The sequence below is a fragment of the Hyperolius riggenbachi genome, chromosome 7 (genome assembly GCF_040937935.1).
Source record: "Hyperolius riggenbachi isolate aHypRig1 chromosome 7, aHypRig1.pri, whole genome shotgun sequence".
Taxonomy (NCBI): Eukaryota; Metazoa; Chordata; class Amphibia; order Anura; family Hyperoliidae; genus Hyperolius; species Hyperolius riggenbachi.
Genome location: NC_090652.1, coordinates 261,104,323 through 261,124,105, shown reverse-complemented (window position 1 = coordinate 261,124,105; position 19,783 = coordinate 261,104,323). Strand labels below are relative to the sequence as shown.

At 41.4% G+C, this 19,783-nt stretch overlaps 1 protein-coding gene across 5 annotated transcripts in view; it reads right to left on the bottom strand.

The window, feature by feature from the left end:
- LOC137524995 (sodium channel protein type 2 subunit alpha-like) overlaps positions 1-19,783 on the bottom strand; it is a 351,655-nt gene that overhangs the window by 18,869 nt on the left and 313,003 nt on the right. For all 5 annotated transcript variants that reach the window (XM_068245607.1, XM_068245605.1, XM_068245608.1 and 2 more), the window contains 2 exons: positions 1,911-2,192; positions 85-138 (listed from right to left, as the gene is read on the bottom strand). In XM_068245607.1, coding sequence (XP_068101708.1) covers positions 85-138; positions 1,911-2,192 — 336 coding nt within the window. The remainder of the gene's footprint in view (positions 1-84; positions 139-1,910; positions 2,193-19,783) is intronic.

The following is a 19,783-nucleotide window of genomic DNA, read 5'->3' as shown; positions in this document are numbered from 1 at the left end:
GGGGAACTACGGGTATATGTTAATTTATAATGCTGGCCTACTGGCCTCAATAAATAACAGAAGTGATTCATAATGTATACCAACCTTTCGTGAGTCCACCGCAGCATACATAATATCCATCCAGCCTTTAAATGTTGCCTGGAAAACAAAACAAGATTATAACAATGTGCAGTTCAAATAAATGATTTGTGTATGTGTGGCTTACATACAGTATTCTAGCTAATACCACAACATTTACATTGAAGATGGTCTGACGTGGACCAACTGCGCAGCTAGCTTTATAAAATGAGCATATTCAACCTTTTAAAGTTAAGCTCAAAACCATATTTTACAATAGCGGCAAAGAGCTGCTCTTGGGAGGTGAGTGATGGAAGGTGGCATACCTTCTTAAAGGGAACCAGAGACGAGGGAAAGCTTAAAAATGTAAAAATATGTTATACATACCTGGGGCTTCCTCTAGCTCCATAAGCCTGGAAGGCTCCCACGCCGTCGTCCTCCGCTGCCTCTATCGCTGGTACCGGGTCCCGTCACTTCCGCCGGACGCGACCAGTCTTCCGCATCCACAGGGGCTCCCTCCGGCTCTGTACGCATGCGCCTGCGTAGTTGGGAGGGAGTGCACTGTGCTTGCGCCGACTGGACGAAATGACGGGACCCGTCAGCGGAGAAAGGTGGCGTGGGAGCGATCCAGGCTTATGGAGCTGGAGGAAGCCCCAGGTATGTATAAATCTATTTCTTCTTCATCTCTGGTTCTCTTTGAAGAAGACAGATGCAGTTCTTTTGAATAGACTTAAACTTTTACTGCATCTGTCTTCTATAAGAAGCCACCTCCAATAACTACTAATTCCCTAGGGCACCTTTTCCCACTCCTGGATCTTCTAACCAACATTTGGGAGTCAATATTATCTGCTTATACCCATGTCTCCCCCAGATATGGAGTGTGGGACCTAAGAATGTGTAATGTCCCCATATGCTAATTTGAAGTGGGGAGACTTTTGGACTTTATCCATCATGTGTGAACCAACTACCACCAACACCTTTATTTTATCATAGTTCTGACTCAAGTAGTGTAATTCCCCTAGACAAGACAAGTCAAGACACAGAACATTTATATTACGCTTTTCTCCTGGTAGACTCAAAGAGACAGAGCTGCAGCCACTAGGGCACGCTCAGTAGGAAGCAGCATTGTTAGGGAGTCTTGCCCTGAATAGGTGCTGGCTTACTGAACAGGAGGAGCCGAGATTTGAACCCTGGTCTCCTGTTTCAGAGGCTTTAACCAGTACACTATCCAACCACTAGACAGACATTGATGGATGTTGATGGGTCTTGGGTGCCAGGCTTGAAGGACAGATACAGTTGTGTTTCATCTGCGTAACAATTGTATCCTAGGTAATGGTGCTAGCACAGAACCCTATGGAACTCTATAAGCAAGTCGCACTGGATTAGGGTAGTGGGTGCCCAGGCACACTTGCTGTGTCCTGCCAGACAGGAAGGACTGAAACCAGCTGAGAACAGCACCCCTAAAGGTGCGTACAAACGCACTACAGAAGCAAACGACGGGTCCGTCAGCACCTCCCGCTGGGCGGGTTTTCAGCAGACTGTAGTGCGTATGTACGCACTGTCGGCGGACTGATAAGGCTGTTCCTGAACGATCCGCCCGGCGGATCGTTCAGGAACAGCCTTATCAGTCCGCCGACAGTGCATACACACGCACTACAGTCTGCTGAAAACCCGCCCATCGGGAGGTGCCGACAGACCCGTCATTGGCTGCTGTAGTGCGTGTGTACGCACCTTAAGGCCACTTTCTTTAATCACTGATTAAACCTATGTCATAATTTCCTTAATTCTTTAAGGCTAATTAGCAGGGCCATGCACAAATATGCAAATGACAGCAACAAATAAGTTGTACTCACCACTTGAAGTAAAGCAAGATACCCAGCTCCAACATTATCAAAATTCACTTTTACGTTCTTCCACCGAGCGCTTTCATTGGCCTTTATGAGCATCTCACACTCTGATTGGTTATTGACTTCAGTAATTGGGAATATTTCACCAGAAGTAGTATTAACACAATGATAATACTTTCCCGCAAACAGATTTACCCCCATGATGCTGAAAATCAGCCAGAATATCAGACAAACCAGAAGCACGTTCATAATCGATGGAATGGCTCCGATCAGGGCATTCACAACCACCTAGTATAATAATCGGAAAAGGCAAAGGTCATTTCTGGAAATAGGGAAAAATGTATATATTTAGGGTGCATTCACAGTGGGACGTTATTGTCCTGCGTTGTAAAGTAATTATAACGCAGGATAACGCACTGTAATGTAAAGCCTATGCAACATTAGCAGTGTGATGTTAACGTCGCGTTGTAAATGTTGCGTTATGGTAACTCGCTGCTTGCAGTGCATTACCTCTAAACGCAAACGTTAAACAGATACAAAGAGGCATTCCTTTCATTGACTGTATGTTCTACTGTATCTACTGTATGCCACAGTAACACAGCATTAATGTGCATTACCTCTTTTTTTTTGCGTTGCGTTGTAATGCTGCATTGCGAATTTAATGTCCCATTACAACGCACCGTCCCACTGTGAATATGCCCTTAATCTGGTTGAAGGCATGGAAAAAAAACTACAAAAAAAATCTAAACAGATGGGCAGAAACAGATGGATTGTATGGGGAAAAAAGTCACGCACCAAAAGCAAAAGAAAAACCATAACAACATAAAAAGAAACTAAAGACCTGATAGTGGAAAGACGGACTCACATAAATGAAAACTGCAGAAAAAAAAAGAGATAAACGTTAAAATAAATTATATAACCACAAGCCAAACAATAAAGAAAGAAAATGGAAAATTATGTCCTGAAATAATAGAATGAAGAATGAATTACAGTACATAGTATAAATAAATAAATACTTAAATAACACTGGATAACATCTTGCATTGAGATAATTGGCTATTACATTGCAGCACAGATTTTGGTGGAATACATGCACTACTACAAGAAAGGTACTTGCTCATGCTCCACACAGCCAAGGGTAATGGCATACTGGAATTGGGATGAACATGCATTACATGAAAAGGTATTGCCTTAAAGGGAATCTGAAGTGAAAATAAACTTTTGATATAATGAATTGTATGTGTAGTACAGCTAAGAAATAGATTATTAGTAGCACAGGTATGAGTCTCATATTGTTTCCAGTACAGGGAGAGTTAAGAAACTTCAGTTGTTATCTATGCAAAAGAGTTTCTTTCAGCTCTCCAACCAAGCATTGTCAACTACAGTGCTGTTTTCTGAAGCACTTAACTCAACCTGTTTCTTACTGTTTCTTATTTAAGTTTTTACTGCAGGAAAGTTTAAAGGGTCATTATCTCTGTTTCGTAGTTTAAAATAGAGAGGGTGGTTTGTAAACTGCAAATATTAGAGAATGATGCAATGTAATAAAAAAAAGCTATAAAGCTGAAAATAAAAATAAATAATATTTTCTTTGCTACTAATGTTCTATGAATTATCCGTACTACACATACAATTCATTATATCATACGTTTTTTTTTTTTGCTTCAGTATCACTTTAACTATTTAATATTATTATTACTCAGTAGTGACTTCAACTTGATAAAAATCCAAAGAGTTGTCCTTTCTCATAGAGCAACCTACTGAATTTTTCTTATTTTTTTATCCATGTTTTCATTTATTTGCAGTTTCATTCAAATATTAGAAGTAACTGAACAACGTATTCTTTAAGTGAGAATTATGGGATGTAATCCGTAAGGATAGCACCCCCTCCATTAGACATGGAAGCTGAATTATTCATCCCGCAGTTCCTCCTGGTGCTATATGGTACCTCCCGGGACATATGTAGTTAGCTGTGTGCTTCTCACAAAGAGCAACAAATAAACAACTCCAAGCCTCCAAATAGATGCCATCCAAAGGCAGTAGAGAATGCCAACTGCAGCATTACTATCTGCCAACAACAAGACATAGGATTTGAGGCTAGACAGCACAGGTCAAAGAGGAAAACACTGTGGTTGGGTGGCAACCTAGACTTCTGCTAAATGGATGTCCTGATCTGTGATCAAACAAACAAACTTGATACCATCAGTGTTTTAAAGGATACTCGATGCAAAGAGGTATAGAAAATCGCCTATGTTAGTGTATGGGGAGGTGTGCGGTTTCTTACATCATCTCCCATGTGGCTGCGTCCCCCTCTATTCATTAGTAAACAGCTTCGGTATGCTGCAGATGGTTGGTGCGGGCTGTGGCTTTTGCCTCAGACATACAACGCTACCCTGCTCATCATGTTCAATGTCTGCGCACATGTGCTGACGTGTCCCCAGTGGGGTCAAAAAGGAGCTGACTGGGCTTACAGCGCATGTGCGGTTTTGTATGTCTGGGCCGAAGGGCATTGACCGTGCCAACCATCTGCAGCATACTGGACCCATTTACAAACAAACAGGAGGGGACCCTCTGCTCTGTGACATACTCCCAGCTGGGCAGGAAGTATGTCACTGGGATTCTCGTGGGTCTGTACATGCGGGCCATAGCGCACCACGCTCCATGATTTATACTACATGCATCGCCCATAGACTTACATTACCCCAAGCACCGTACGTTAACCGCTTGCCGACTGCTCCATGTCCACTGGCGTGAACGCGGCGTCAGCCCCAGGACCGCTCCATGCTAATTGGCGTGAACGGCCTTCTATGGGGCTAGCAGGAGCGCATATCCTGCTTGGATGCAGTCTCGCAACGGTGATAATTAGACACGGACGTCTAATTACTTTGTACAGTGTGACACTGCTGTCCCCTCCAGAGTGTCGGCGGTGATCCACTGTCATAGGCTGAAGGCTATGACAGCCGACCACAGTGATTGGCTAGCGGGGGTGGGAGGGAGGGTTTAGTGAAAAAAAAATAAAGAAAGTTATTTAAAAATAAATAAAATAAATATTTGTAAAAAAAAATAAACACTGTGGGGGATCAGACCCCACCAAAAGAAAGCTCTATTGGTGGGGAGAAAAGGGGGGGGGGGATCACTTGTGTGCTGTGTTGTGCGGCCCTGCAGCTTGGCTTTAAAGCTGTAGTGGCCCAATTAACAAAAAATGGCATGGTCACTAGGGGGGTTTAAAGGGACTCCAAGTTAAAAAAAAATGCACTGTACTGTCACGCCGGCCGCCGTGATGACGCAAGGCGGCCGGCATGTTGAAGTCAGACGTGGCATATAGAAAATATAGATAGAGTCCGACACTCGGGCCAGTGTCATCTGGAGCCGCCCGGAACGCACCGGGCAGCCATCTCTGGGAGAAGACCTGGGAGAAGAACCAGGACGCCGTCATGGGACCTCCCGACCTACAATGGGCTGCAGAAAGCCCAAGGTGAGTACCATTTTCATTTTTTTTTTAGCTCGGAGTCCCTTTAACACCGCAGTCCTCAAGTGGTTAAGCATGGTTCTTGCAGTAATGCACTGTTACATGTATGCCTAGCTTTATTCAACAATTATTTTTTTTTTTCGTTTTTGTGTTTTTGTTTGTTACGTTCACAAAATCCAAATAACAGAATTTTTGGGATCATCGAATCCCATGTGTGTTGCTATAAGAAAGGACAACATCTCAAAATAAAATCATACATCTCTTACTTGTGATTACATCATTACTGAAATAAGTCACAAAAACTCTCATGAGACCTCAGTACACTGCACAGAACCAAGACTGCGCAATACTGCCAGTCACACTTGGTGGATCACTCAAGGGTGGTATACAAAGGGGAGATTAGTATGTGGCAGGCAGGAAAAAAGGGATTAACCCTAAACGTCCAATCAAGTGTAGAGAATTCCTTCTCCTGTATAATCCTCTGACATGATTGGATGATTAGATTGAAAATAACTTCACTGCCCTTCACTATCCAGCTCCTTTGGTAAGTCACCCTCCATAGCATTTTAGACTGAGTTTGGCTTCTTTGAATTCATATCATATTGTAGTTTACAGCAATTGAAATTTAACAGAAGGCAAAGGAACATTGTTGTAGACATCTTTTAAAGGAGAACAACTAGGCGGTTTACTTAATTACATTACTGTGATATTCATAATACCCATAACTGATGTATCATTTTACTTGCTTGTTGCACTGTTGCTATTAATATTTTGCTCTGCGTAAAGCGAAAGCAACTAAAATAAGCACAGTAGCATATCTAATCATGCTGTGTTATTTACAAAAGAAATGCAAAGGAACTCATCTAATTTTTTAGCAAGCATCTGTTTTTGTAAACTTAGTGGTCAATAAAGATTCATATTCCTAATGTCCATATAGAAATATTCATATTTTTATATTTCCAAAAGGGCTTTGAAAGTATTTTTTGTCTTAATATAAATGGCGTAATATAAATGTGTTGGAATGTATCGCCAAGGACATCTAATCCATCCACCCAGCAGTGGACAGGAAAATAAAACACCCATGGTGCTACTTTCCAAAACACACTTTTCTCTCTCTGGGATTGAATAAGCATGCTGATGAATTAAATGTGTTTTACACAATAATCATTAATTTGGACCTTTTTACGTTATCATTTATAGCTGGAAATAGCACCCCCCAAAATAAATCATGTACGATACAAAATATCTAATGCATGGCTCGATTTTGAGCCATTAAGATGGCTCAATAGATAATTTCCAACATGTCCGATCTCCCGCCCGATCGTTTCGCCACTCGATTCCGGATTGAAGTGAATGGAAAATGATAACAAAAACGAGCGGAAGATAAAATAATTAACTGCGGAATTGAGCGGCGAAACGATCGAGCGGGAGAATCAAGCGGCAAAATCGAGCCGTGTATGCCCACCATTACAATGATATTTCTTGTGGCTATAGAACAGTACTGGAGTGTCAATACTATTTTTCTGGAGCCTAAGGAAGCAGCATCCTTACAGCGAAACGTGTCTGGTGTTTAGATGATGCACTTCATAATGTGAATTAGCTTAATAACCTTAAGTGTATTTGTATACTATAAACAAAATTTCAATTGTATGTGTATTATGACTGTATTAACCTCCTTGGCGGTAACCCCGAACGTAGTTCGGGGTAAGCCGCCGGAGGGTGCCGCTGGGCCGTTTTGTTTAATTTTTTTTTTGCTGGACGCAGCTAGCACTTTGCTAGCTGCGCCAGCACACTGATCGCCGCCGCCCCGCTCACGATCGCCGCTATCAGTCGCGCCGCACGGCCCCCCCCAGACCCCGTGCGCTGCCTGGCCAATCAGTGCCAGGCAGCGCCGAGGGGTGGCCCGGGACTCCCAATGACGTCCCGACGTCAGTGACGTCGGTGACGTCATCCCACCCCGTCGCCATGGCGACGGGGGAAGCCCTCCAGGAAATCCCGTTCTTTGAACGGGATTTCCTGATCGGAGATAGCCGAAGGCGATCGAAGAGGGCGGGGGGGATGCCGCTGAGCAGCGGCTATCATGTAGCGAGCCCTGGGCTCGCTACATGATATAGGAAAAAAAAACTAAAAAAAAAACTGATGCGCTCCCTCTTGGCAGATTTTTTTATACTGCCAGGAGGGTTAAAGCTACCTTCTATTAGGGGTATTGCACATAGCTTTACATGTTGGGTCATAGAGCAAGACCAACAATCTTTGGGTAAGGGTAAATAGTTGCATAAGGGCCCGTTCAGACTACAAAATGCGGACCGCAACGCATGCGGACCGCAACGCGTACGAACGCACGCATGTCCGCGTTCGTATGCGTTGCGTGGCTGATCCCATCACTGAAAAGTGAATGGGACAGCCGCGCGTTTTTGTAAAATCTGCGTGCAGCATGCGTTCCCGGACCGCACAGGTCCGGAACGCATGCTGTGTGAACATCAGACATTGCACTCTATGCAATGTCTGATGTCGTGCGTTTTGGCCACCTGCACGCGTTTCCAAAACGCGGCTGGAAACGCGTGCAGTGTGAACGGGCCCTAAAGGGTAAGGACCAGTAAAAGGACAATACTATTTATTCAGAAAATGCTTACTTTCTCTTGTAAAAGCAAGGAGATTTGAATCAGGATCATACCATTTATTAGCTAACTTAGAGATGAAAAAACAGTGAGCTTTCGGCTTATAAAAAGCCTTCGTCGGACTGGTTCCAGACAAAAACTGAAAAACACAGCTCGGAATTTACGATGTCTCCCCATCACCAGAGTCTATTTTATGTTATGTTGAGGGAAATGGTGATCTTATCAATTTAGCCAGGATGCCTGGGAAAGCCTCCTGAGTAACAGTTAAGGCATCGAATTACATTTATGTTTGCTAAAGAATGTTTCTCCTCTGTATGTCAGCGTATATAAGCTGTGTTTTTTAGTATTTGTCAGGAACCAGTCCAACGAAGGCTTTTTATAAGCCGAAAGCTCACTGTTTTTTCATCTCTAAATTAGCCAATAAATGGTATCATCCTGATTCAAAACTCCTTGTTTTTACTAATGGCTAACACGGTACAACACTCTACTGTTTCTCTTGTAAATAACCCAGTTTAATTAGCTGAATTTTGTTTTTTACAGCACTTAACCATAAAATAATTCTCCTTTAGTAGTGCTCCTTTACAAAGACAACTTATAAAGATTACTATGCATAATAAACTTTGATGGTATAAAGTGGGATGAAAATTTAGTATCTACTACGATGCATGCATTGTTAATAACATAGTTGTTTTTATTATTTATATATTCAGCACAGACAGGAGTCACATTAACAGGTAATTGTGTAATGCTGTGATATGTCCCCATTTTAGAGTTCAACATACATAAAATCAATGTAAAATAAGTACCGGTATATCTTTACATCCATCATCAGTTACTTATATTAAATTTACTTCTGAAGCTTGTTCCACAATGATCCATTTAGTAAAACGTGATACAGTGAAATACATTTTTTGTGTTAAAAATAATGTACCCAACTAAAGGCAACATTATCAGAGCAACTTGAATTCAGCCAGTGTAAACACTATGGCCCATATGCAATTCACTATTCTCATAAGTTTTCTCTGAATAATAATTTTTAGTCTTTTCAAAATAACTTTTTAGCATGTTGCCATTTAAAAAGCACCAAAAGGTAAGTGAAAAAGTACTATCAAAATTATTTTAAAGTTTTTCTTGCTTGCTGGTGGCTAAAAGGCATTTAATTGATAAGGTACAAAAATATCACCTAGGAGAAAACTTAGGCAAAAACGTGAATTGCATATGGGCCTATGGGCCATATGCAATTCTCTTTTTCACCTGAGTTTTCCCCTAGGTGATAATTTTTCTTCTCGATTTGAAATAACTTTCCAGCACTTTTCAACTTAAAAAGTACTAAAAAGTAGGTGACAAAGTTATATTAAAATTATTTTGAGCATTTTCTTGCTTGCTGGTGGCTTAAAAGGCATTTTATTGAGTTAAAAAATATCGCCTATATTAGTTCAAAAATATCGCCTAGGTGAAAACTCAGGAGAAAAAGTGAATTGCGTATGGGCCTATATCTAGGAGATAAGTTTTCATTTTCTCTTTAAAGATAGTACTAATATTTTTTTAGTACGTTGCAATTAAGTAATTTTATTGACAAGGTGTTAAAATTTTACCTAGGAAAAAACGTTAATTGCCCTATGGGCCTGTGGCCCTTATTCAATTCACGTTTCAAGTTTTTTTTCTAAGAAGTGTTCCTCTTCAATTTAAAATAGCTTTTCCGCTACTGAAAAATTACCAAAAAGTAGGCGGAGAAATACTGCTAAATTTATTTTGAGTATTTTCTTGATTGCTGGTGGCTTAAAAGGCATTTAACGATAAGATGTGAAATATCACCTAGGAAAAAAGTTAGGAGAAAAAGTGAATTGGACCAATGTCCCTTATTCAAAAAAAGGGAATTTTGCTGAATACATTGCAAAGTGAGAAGTTAAATAATAAAAGAGAGAGATCAAGAAATTACTTATTTTCGCCCTTGTAATTCGCTCATGTTCCACAATAAGCCTGCATGCCATCATCTTTACTACTAGCAGACAAAAGCAAAAACAAAAAACTTGACAGCACCAACTGCCATTATCTATCACAACAACACCCATTAGGCTAAAAGGTTGTTTTTTTATAGCTATACTGTACATATGCACAGAGGGAGATACTGGTTGCTTGGCAGTTGGAAACAAATGTTATTTCCCACAATGCAACAAGGTTTACAGAAAGGAAACAGTCATGTCCATGGTCACATCACACTGTGGGAGGGGTTTTACCACAATATCAGCCTCACAAACCCCGCTGATGATCTATTTGAGAAAAGGGTAAAGATTTCTCATGGGAAAGGAGGTATCAGCTACTGATTGGGATAAATTCAATCCTGAGTTAAAGTTCCTTTTAAGAGGGGATTGTTTAGCTGTTAAGAGGGAATTGTTTCGACAATTGAAAAAAATACCAAAAAGTACAGTCAAAATTATTCTGAGTATTTTCTTGCTCGCTGGTGGCTTAAAAGACATTTAATTGATAAAGTGTGAAAATGTCACCTAGGAGAAAACTTAGGATAAAAAGTGAATACAATAACTGTCTATGTCTTTATGGACTGTAGAAATGATTGAAACCACCATTGCGTTATATTGACGGAATAAATTTACATGGTAAATAAGAGTACTTGGGCGATGGCAGTGTATTTTGTTTACGTAGTTGGGCTCTAGTTACTGTTTTGGTTCTGTAATATAGTTCTGTCAGCATTTATAGCACTTTTCCCCCCTCCATTGTTTGCCTAACTGTAACCTTTGCCTTTATATGATACTCCTTCCTCATATCTAATCTTAATTTTCTGCTGTAATAAAAATCCCTTTCTGATAAGTAGCCGTAAGGCTTGTAGACATGCTAGATGGAACTTGCATCATGAATCTCTTAATGACAATAATGCAACTGTACACATGCTAGGTTATCAGTGGAGACGGCCTTAAACGGGCAAAGCTTACAGTTGCCTTAAACTGGGATTATACTCCCAAAAGTAAAATATCAGTAACTAATCTTAGTTACATAGAAGAACATTTGAAAGCATTCCCAAGTATTCCCTGTGTATAAAACTGTTTATTTTCATTGCAGAGAGCAGAAGAGGCTTACTTATCTCTTATCATTGGCAAAAGCAAGAATCTCCTTGTGTCTGGATCTTCACTCTGCCCCCCTCCTTTTCTGCTGAATTGACTAAGATGCTGCAAGGGCGATGTAGCTATTCAGCAGAGGGAAGGGAACAGAGTGAAGACACATGCAGAAAGCCTCAGTCGGCAATGATTACATTTGGCGATGACTAGAGATAAGCTCTCTGCTGTTGTGGGAGTATAGTCCCTCTTGAATGACATTCAGAGATCCATGATGCTGAATCTTTAAATGAACACAACAAACAAGTACATTGTTCCCCTCTGAAGTCAATGTCCCTCCTCCCCTTTTCATAGCGAAAGTACACATTGCTAGGCTGTATCCAAGCAATGCGTCTGTATTCACTCCTGCTCAAAACTATTGTGTAATTGTGTGTATACATAATTTTAAACTTCTCAGCAAAGCCTAACCTTAACCTTCTCTCATTGAAACCCCTTCTTGATGAATGCTCTCTACTTGGTCCATGATCTTAAGCTCCCCCTAAAAAAAGCTTTTATTGCCAAAACCCCCTTCCAGATGTCTAACTGAAGATAGTCAAAGACTTCCTTCCTGGTTTCCAAAGTTAACCTTCCAACCATAACTAATATATTGATTCCTCTCCATACCTTAACCCATCTAACCTACGCTTAACCCTTACTTTACTAGTGGTTGACAAACGATAACAAAGCACTCCCCTTCCTTCAAATGTGTCTGTTTCTTCAAAATGCAGTTCTTGTGTTCAACTGAATGCATCTTTATCATAACCACAAAAGGATAAAAAGGCACCCCGAGAATGATAAAATGAATTAAAATCAATAAAATCAATAAAGTTTGAGGTGGCTTACTTCAATGGAGACAAATTCATATAAAATGAACTTTAATAGCAATGGCAACGTGTTTCGTGGGTCCCTGCCCACTTCCTCAGGCCACATCAAGTGCCTCACTGTGTTAAGAGCCAAAGTTTGAGCTCCTTGGCACAAACTTTGGCTCTTAACACAGTAAGGCACTTGATGTGGCCTGAGGAAGTGGGCAGGGACCTACGAAACGCGTTGCCATTGCTATTAAAGTTCATTTTATATGAATTTGTCTCCATTGAGGTAAGCCACCTCAAACGTTTTATTTCATTGATTTTAATTCATTTTATCATTGTCCGGGCGCCTTTTTTATCCTGTTGTGCATTGGACACCCCTCCCCCCCCCCCCCTCGCTCAGGGTAGGGGATACCCATGGATCCCATTTACAGGCCCGTAGGGACTTTTTTTTCTCAAAAAGTGCAACCATCTCCGGCTGGCCTGGTCCCCCGAGTGGAGTCGGGTTTGTTGATCTCCACCTGGCTGCAGTGGTTGGTTGCCTCTTTGCAACCTCCTTATGTGAGTACCCTCTGTTCATATTTTTTTGCTTCTTCTATCATTTGTGACGTACTGCATCATTTGGGCTCCCAGTGTTTCTGTGTTTTTTTCGTTCCAGGGTGACTGTTCACCTTCTGCTTTGTCTCTTTTATCATAACCACCTCACAGCTAAAGGAATATCAGAATGACTTTTGGGTGCCCAAACCTGAACTACAAAGTCATAGTAAGTAGTTTATCCGATTGCTGTCAAAATAATTTGCTTCAAGATAAATTAGAACTATAGAGTGTTTATGCACCTGAAAGCTTTGCATTATAGAGAGAGCAGAATATGTGTGAACTGGAAGATGGTCAACAGGACCCTTTACAGGTTCAAAATCTGCCGGACAGCATTTATTAGTTAAACCAATTCACTCATCACTATGGCCTCAATTCACATCATGCTGGAGATAATAAGGCAAGAGAAAACTTACCACCACACATTGATGGTATTTTCTGTGTTAATTCACCAAAGAAACCTGCCTTATTAATGTGTAGAGATAAGTTTTCATAGTGAGAAAGTTATCTTATCACTTCAGTCCTTAAAGAGAAATCGTGACCAAGAATTGAACTTGATCCCAATCAGTAGCTGATACCCTCTTTTAAATGAGAAATCTATTCCTTTTCACAAACTGATCATCAGGGCGCTCTGTATGGCTGATATTGTGGTGAAACAAGAAACTCTGAGGACCGTGGTATTCCTGGCTGTTTCCTGTCTGGGAACCTTGTTGCATTGTGGGAAATAGCTGTTTACAGGTGTTTCCAAATGCCAAAAAAGCAAGCAGAGGCTGCATCACCTGCCAGCAGTAAAAATGTCACCATGTTATAAATGTTAGAATGTAAATCATGGATTTAAAAGATTTTACAATGGGCAAACACTGACTAAATAATTTGTACATAAGTATTGTAAAAATGAACAGATTAAATAGACAGAGGCGCTATATGTGCTACCTGAGAGCTACTGTTTTGTCCCCTGTTTTATTGCCTGATGAAGCGGGCTTGGTCCTGCGAAACGCGTTGCATCTATTGGGGTACTAATAAAGTGTTTATTTATGTCAGACAAGTAGTCTAGTCTGCTTTCGGAGGTAAGTCCACCACTGCCTCCCCAGCATATTTTAAAACTTTTAATTATTGTTTTTATTCTGCTGGCGCCTCTGTTCATCAAAGTCATTGTAAAAATGAAGCACTTTTTTATTACATTATTTTCACTGGAGTTCCTCTTTAAGTTACCTCCTCTGTAGTTATTTTCACATGCAGGCCCATATGCAATTCACTTTTTCTCCTGAGTTTTCTCCTAGGAGATAATTTTTCATCTTCAATTTAAAATAACTTTGTAACACTTTGCAATTGAAAAAGTAACAAAAAGTTGATGAAAAAGTACTTTCAAAATTATTTTGAGTATTTGTTTGCTTGCTGGTGGTTTAACCACTTCACCACTGAGGGGTTTTACCCCCTGACCACCAGAGCAATTTTCACCTTTCAGCGCTCCTTCCATTCATTCGTCTATAACTTTATCATTACTTATCGCAATGAAATGAACTATATCTTGTTTTTTCCGCCACCAATTAGGCTTTCTTTAGGTGGGACATTATGCCAAGAATTATTTTTTTCTAAATGTGTTTTAATGGGAAAATAGGAAAAATGTGGGGAAAAAAAAAATTATTTTTCAGTTTTCGGCCATTATAGTTTTTAAATAATGCATGCTACTGTAATTAAAACCCATGAAATTTATGTGCCCTTTTGTCCCGGTTATAAAACCGTTTAAATTATGTCCCTATCACAATGTTTGGCGCCAATATTTCATTTGGAAATAAAGGTGCATTTTTTTCAGTTTTGCATCCATCCCTAATTACAAGCCCATAGTTTATAAAGTAACAGTGTTATACCCTCTTGACTTAAATATTTAAAAAGTTCAGTCCCTAAGGTAACTAATTATGTATTTTTTTTAATTGTAAATTTTTGAATTTTTTTTTAATTACAAAAAAAAAAAAAAATGGGGAGTGTGGGAGGTAATGAGTTAATTTTTTGTGTAAAAGTCATTTATTTGTATGTGAAAAATGTGTAGGGTGTAGTTTACTATTTGGCCACAAGATGGCCACAGTAACTTTTTGCTTTATTGCGACCTCCAAGCCTCCTTCCGGAAGCTTGGAGGAAGAATAAGGAGGCTGGACACGTGAGTTTCTTCTCACAATGATCGCGCTGCCCATAGGAGAGCAGCGGGTCATTGTGGGGCTTAGATCAACGAACGGGAATGGATTTGCCCGTTCATTGATCTCCGGGCGAGCGGGCGGCGGCGTGTTTACTAGCGGCGGGCGGCGTGTTTACGAGCGGGAGCGCGGACAGCGCCGGGAACGCGGAAAGTACGTGTTTCTCCGTCCCTGGTTTTTAAAGGATGGAAAAAGGGGCGGAGAAATACGTACGCGCGGGGGTAAAGTGGTTAAAAGGCATTTTATTTACAAGTTGAGAAAATATCACGTAAGAGAAAACTCAGGTGAAAAAGTGAATTGCATATGGGCCACAGTTTATTAACAGCCTCGGCCATATGCAATTCACTTTTTCTCCCGAGTTTTCTCCTAGGAGATCATTTTTCATTTTCAATTTAAATTAACATTTTAGCACTCTGCAATAGAAAAAGTACCAAAAATTAGGTGAAAAAGTGCTGTCAAAATTATTTTGAGTGTTTGTTTTCTTGCTGCTGGTGTAAAAGGCATTTTATTTACAATTTATCAAAATATCACCTAGGAGAAAACGCAGGTGAAAAAATGAATTGCATATGGGCCCCTGTCTTTAACTTTGAATTCTGTAGTTACTTTAACCTTCCTGGCGGTAACCAGGAAGCCGTGCAGGAGGATTTCTCAGGCCCTGCTGGCCCGATTTGCATAATTTTTTTTTTTTGCTACACCACGCAGCTAGCACGTTGCTAGCTGCGTGTGCACACCGATCGCCGCCGCTCCGCGCCGATTCGCCTCTACCCGCCATGCCGCCCTCCCCCTCCAGACCCCTTGCGCAGCCTGGCCTATTAGCACCAGGCAGCACTGAGGGGTGGATCGGGGACTCCCAATGATGTTACGACGTTGATGACGTCATCACGACCGTCGCCATGGCAATGGGAAAAGCCCTCCAGGAAATCCTGATCTTTGTATGGGATTTCCTGATCGCAGATTGCCGGAGGCGATTGGAGCGGGTGGGGGGATGCCGCTGCACAGCGGCTATCATGTAGCGAGCCCTAGGCTCGCTACATGATTTAAAAAAAAAAAAACTGCTGCGCTGCCCCCTGGCGGTTTTTAATGGACCGCCAGGAGGGTTAAGGATTCAAATGTTAACTTTAGAGATCTCTCCTTAACTTAAAGACAGAAGAGTTAAGTTTACTACATGCCTTACTACCATGGTGATAACACTACAAACAGCTCAGAAACGTTATTAAAGACAGGAGATAAGCTTAGTGAATTGAGGCCAAAATCTGGGCATCCTATGTTTACTAGGCTTGTGTGGCAAGAATCTGTTGAAGCAGGAAAAAAGGGTGCATGAGTCCTTTTGGAAAAAATGGCATCGCCATAGGCACTTATTATAAAAGCTGGAATAGTGGCAAAGAAAGGAAATTTGGGCATGTGGTAGCTGCTATTGGGTGCCTCTGGGCGCCAAAATTTACCTTCTTTGCCGCAAATCACAGATGTTATAGTCACCGCGATATGTGGCAATCAAGGTAAATTTTGGAGCCTGGAAGCGCCCAATTAGCTGTAGTGATTTGAAATATCGGCACTGAGGGCTTTCGGAAATGCAAATAGCGGCATTGCATTTCCGCAATGCCACTATTCTGCAGTGCAATGCTGCTATTAGCAGTTCCGCCAAAACCCGGGATTATTTTAAATCACTACCACTAATCGGGCACCTCCATGCGCCAAAATTTACCTTGATTGCCTCACATTGCAGTTTAGCAGTAGAGGGTTGGAGGAAAGCTTTAAGGGGGTTTACGGTCAAGTGCCACCGGGAGGTTAGGCGTTGGCACTACCGGAGGGGTCTTAGGGCTAGGAACCACTTGGGGGATTTTTAGGTTTAGGCACCACAAGGGGGGATCTTAGGGTTAGGCACCACCATGAGGGCCTTCGGGTTAGGCACCACCATGAGGGTCTTCGGGTTAGGCACCACCATGAGGGTCTTCGGGTTAGGCACCACCATGAGGGGACTTATCATTAGGCATAAGTAGAGGGAGGGTTCTGTGTGAGAGTAGGGTTAGGCTTAGCCATAGTAAAATATCGTTAAATAATATAGACATTTTACTATGGAAATTTAGTAGAACATCACTAACTTTAGCGAGATTCTACTAGTGGCATACCCTGCACCCTTTTTCCAGGCGCCTTTTTTAATGCATGCAAAATCTGTAACTGTTCTTACTATTTTGCTTTTGTTTTATAAATGCATCTGCTTGCTGGCTGATTCCAAGCAATACAAATCCTTGTTTTCTCTCACTCTCTGAATTCTGCCAACATAGGATGATCTAATTATCCCAGCAATGAAGTTCCAGGAATTTCAAGACCCTTCCTTTTGTGTTGCTTGGGGAAATACATACTTATTTCCAAACTATCAAGTAGAAAATAAGTCCCATCAGCTGTACCATGGCTTGGTTACCATGGTGCCGCATATCTGAATTTTAATGAGCAGCTAGTTTATCTAATACTCCAGAATTTCATACAGTTAGGAGTGGTGCTGTCTGCTGTAACAAAGCCAGGAATAGAAATGCATGCTGTGTTAGCTAAAGGCAGATTTACATTGTCAGTGTAGACAGACAAAATGTATTGTTTTGTAAACACTGTGAATTCTGAGCATCACAGTATGTTTATTATTGTTGTCTTAGGCCCCTTCCCCATATTTCTGTTCTGCAGGGTGCCCATAGCAATACACAGCCCTGCATTGCTACTATTTTCTGTGATGCAGTTGCAATCCCATTCACGTATAATGGGATTGCACTGTGTTTGTGCAAAAATGCATGCAACTTTGCGTTGCAATTCCATGGTGAAACACAGCACATGGATGGGAACATCAGGCATGCACTTCTTATGTCCTCCTGGATCACATACACGTTGCATTGCCGAAAAAGCGATCAGCAATGCACAAATAAAGCAGTGGCAACAGGGGGAAAGCACTAGGCACCAGGGAACTATATAAGGGATAGAGGGGGGCAGTAAATACCAGGGAACTGTATAGGGGAGGGAGGACAACTAAACACCAGGGTTCTGTATAAGGCAAGGAGGAGGTATTAGACACCAGGGAACTGTGTAGTGGAGGGAGAATGCCACTAGACACCAGGAAATTGTATATGGAATTGAGGGAAGACTACTAAACACCAGGGATCTACACCAGGGAACTGTATAAGGGAGGGAGGACCACTAAACACCAAGGAAATGTATAAGGAAGGGAGGAGGCATTAGACAGCAGGGAACTTTATAAGGGATAGAGATGGCCACTACGCATTGAGGTTGGCCCACGACTTGGTCCCAGAGTTCAATTTCGTCCCACATTGTATTTGAGTTTGACACCCCGTTATGAATTGTTTCTATGCACTTCACCCTGCAGATACTTAAAGGGGAACTGAAGTGAGAGTGATATGGCAGCTGCCATATTTATCTCCTTTTAAACAATACCAGTTGACCGGCTGTCCTGCTGAACTATTTGTATAGAATAGTGTCTGAATCACACCAGAAACAAGCATGCAGCTAATCTTGTCAGATCTGACAATAATGTCAGAAACATCTGATTTGCTGCATGCTAGTTCAGGGGCTATGGCTAAAAGTATTCGAGGCAGAGGATCAGCAGGACAGCCAGGCAACTGGTATTGCTTAAAAGTAAATAAATATGGCATTCTCCACCTCTCTGTCACTTCAGTTGCCCTTTAACAGTACTTCAACAAACAGCATGAAGGAGTATGCTCTAGTTATTATTATTATTTATTTATAAAGCGCCAACATATTCCGTGGCGCTGTACAATGTAAGAAAACAAACAAGGGATACACAATGATACAGACAATGATATACATCAAATATGAACACTGGTATAAAATACAGAACTGCTGATTACAATAGCATATTTCACATAATGACTAAAATGTATAAATGTCTGACAGAGTGCAAGCAATTAAATTAATAACATTCCATGACACAAAAGGGTGAGAGCCCTGCCCTTGCGAGCTTACAATTTAAAGGAATGGGGTGGAAACAAGAGGTGGGGGAAGTATACAGTATATGTACAGGCAGTGCGTAATTAGGTTATTTAGTGGGTGCATGGCCTAAGCTAGAAAATATACTTGTCGGAAAAGGTCGGTTTTGAGGGAGTATTTAAAGATTTCAAAAGTGGGAGAGTGGTGGATGTGCTGTGGAAGGGCATTCCAGAGGAGGGGTGAGGCACGTGAGAAGTCTTGTACCCGTGAATGTGAGGAGGTAATTGTAGAAGAGGATAAAAGAAGCTCGTGTGCAGATCTGAGATTGCGGTTGGGTTGGTATCTGGAGACTAGTGAGGAGATGTACAGGGGAGAGAGATGGTGGAGAGCTTTGTAGGTTAGGGTTAAGAGTTTGAACTGAATCCTCTCATTAATTGGTAGCCAGTGAAGAGCTTGACAGAGAGGAGCAGCAGAGGAAGAGCAAGAGGAGAGATGAATGAGTCGAGCAGCAGAGTTCAGTACAGAATTGAGCGGTGCTAGTTGGTTAGTTGGAAGTCCACCAAGCAATATGTTGCAGTAGTCCAATCGAGATATAATAAGAGCATGTACTAACATTTTGGTTGTGTCATGAGAGAAAAAAGGTCAGATACGTGCTATGTTTTTGAGTTGGAGATGACAGGAGCTGGTTAGGGAGTTAATGTGAGGAATAAATGTGAGAGAAGAACCAAATATTACCCCTAAGCACCATGCTTTGAGAAATGAAGTTATAGACGTGTTGTTAACATTTATTGTAATATCAGGCAAAGAGGTAGACAGGGATGGTGGAAAGACTATTAGTTCAGTTTTATTCATATTTAGTTTTAAGAAGCGAGAGGACATGAAAGAGGATATAGCGGACAGGCAGTCGGGAACCCGTGTGAGGAGGGAGTTAGGGTCTGGGGCAGAGAGGTACAGTTGTGTATCATCTGCATATAGGTGGTATTGAAAACCAAATGGGTTGATTAAGTTACCAAGACCGTGCATGTAGATAGAAAAGAGGAGGGGACCGATCACAGAGCCTTGAGGAACCCCTACAGACAGAGGATGTGAAGAGGAGGCCTGATCTGAATAAGAAACAGTGAAAGACCTTCCAGAGAGGTAGGAAGATATCCAGG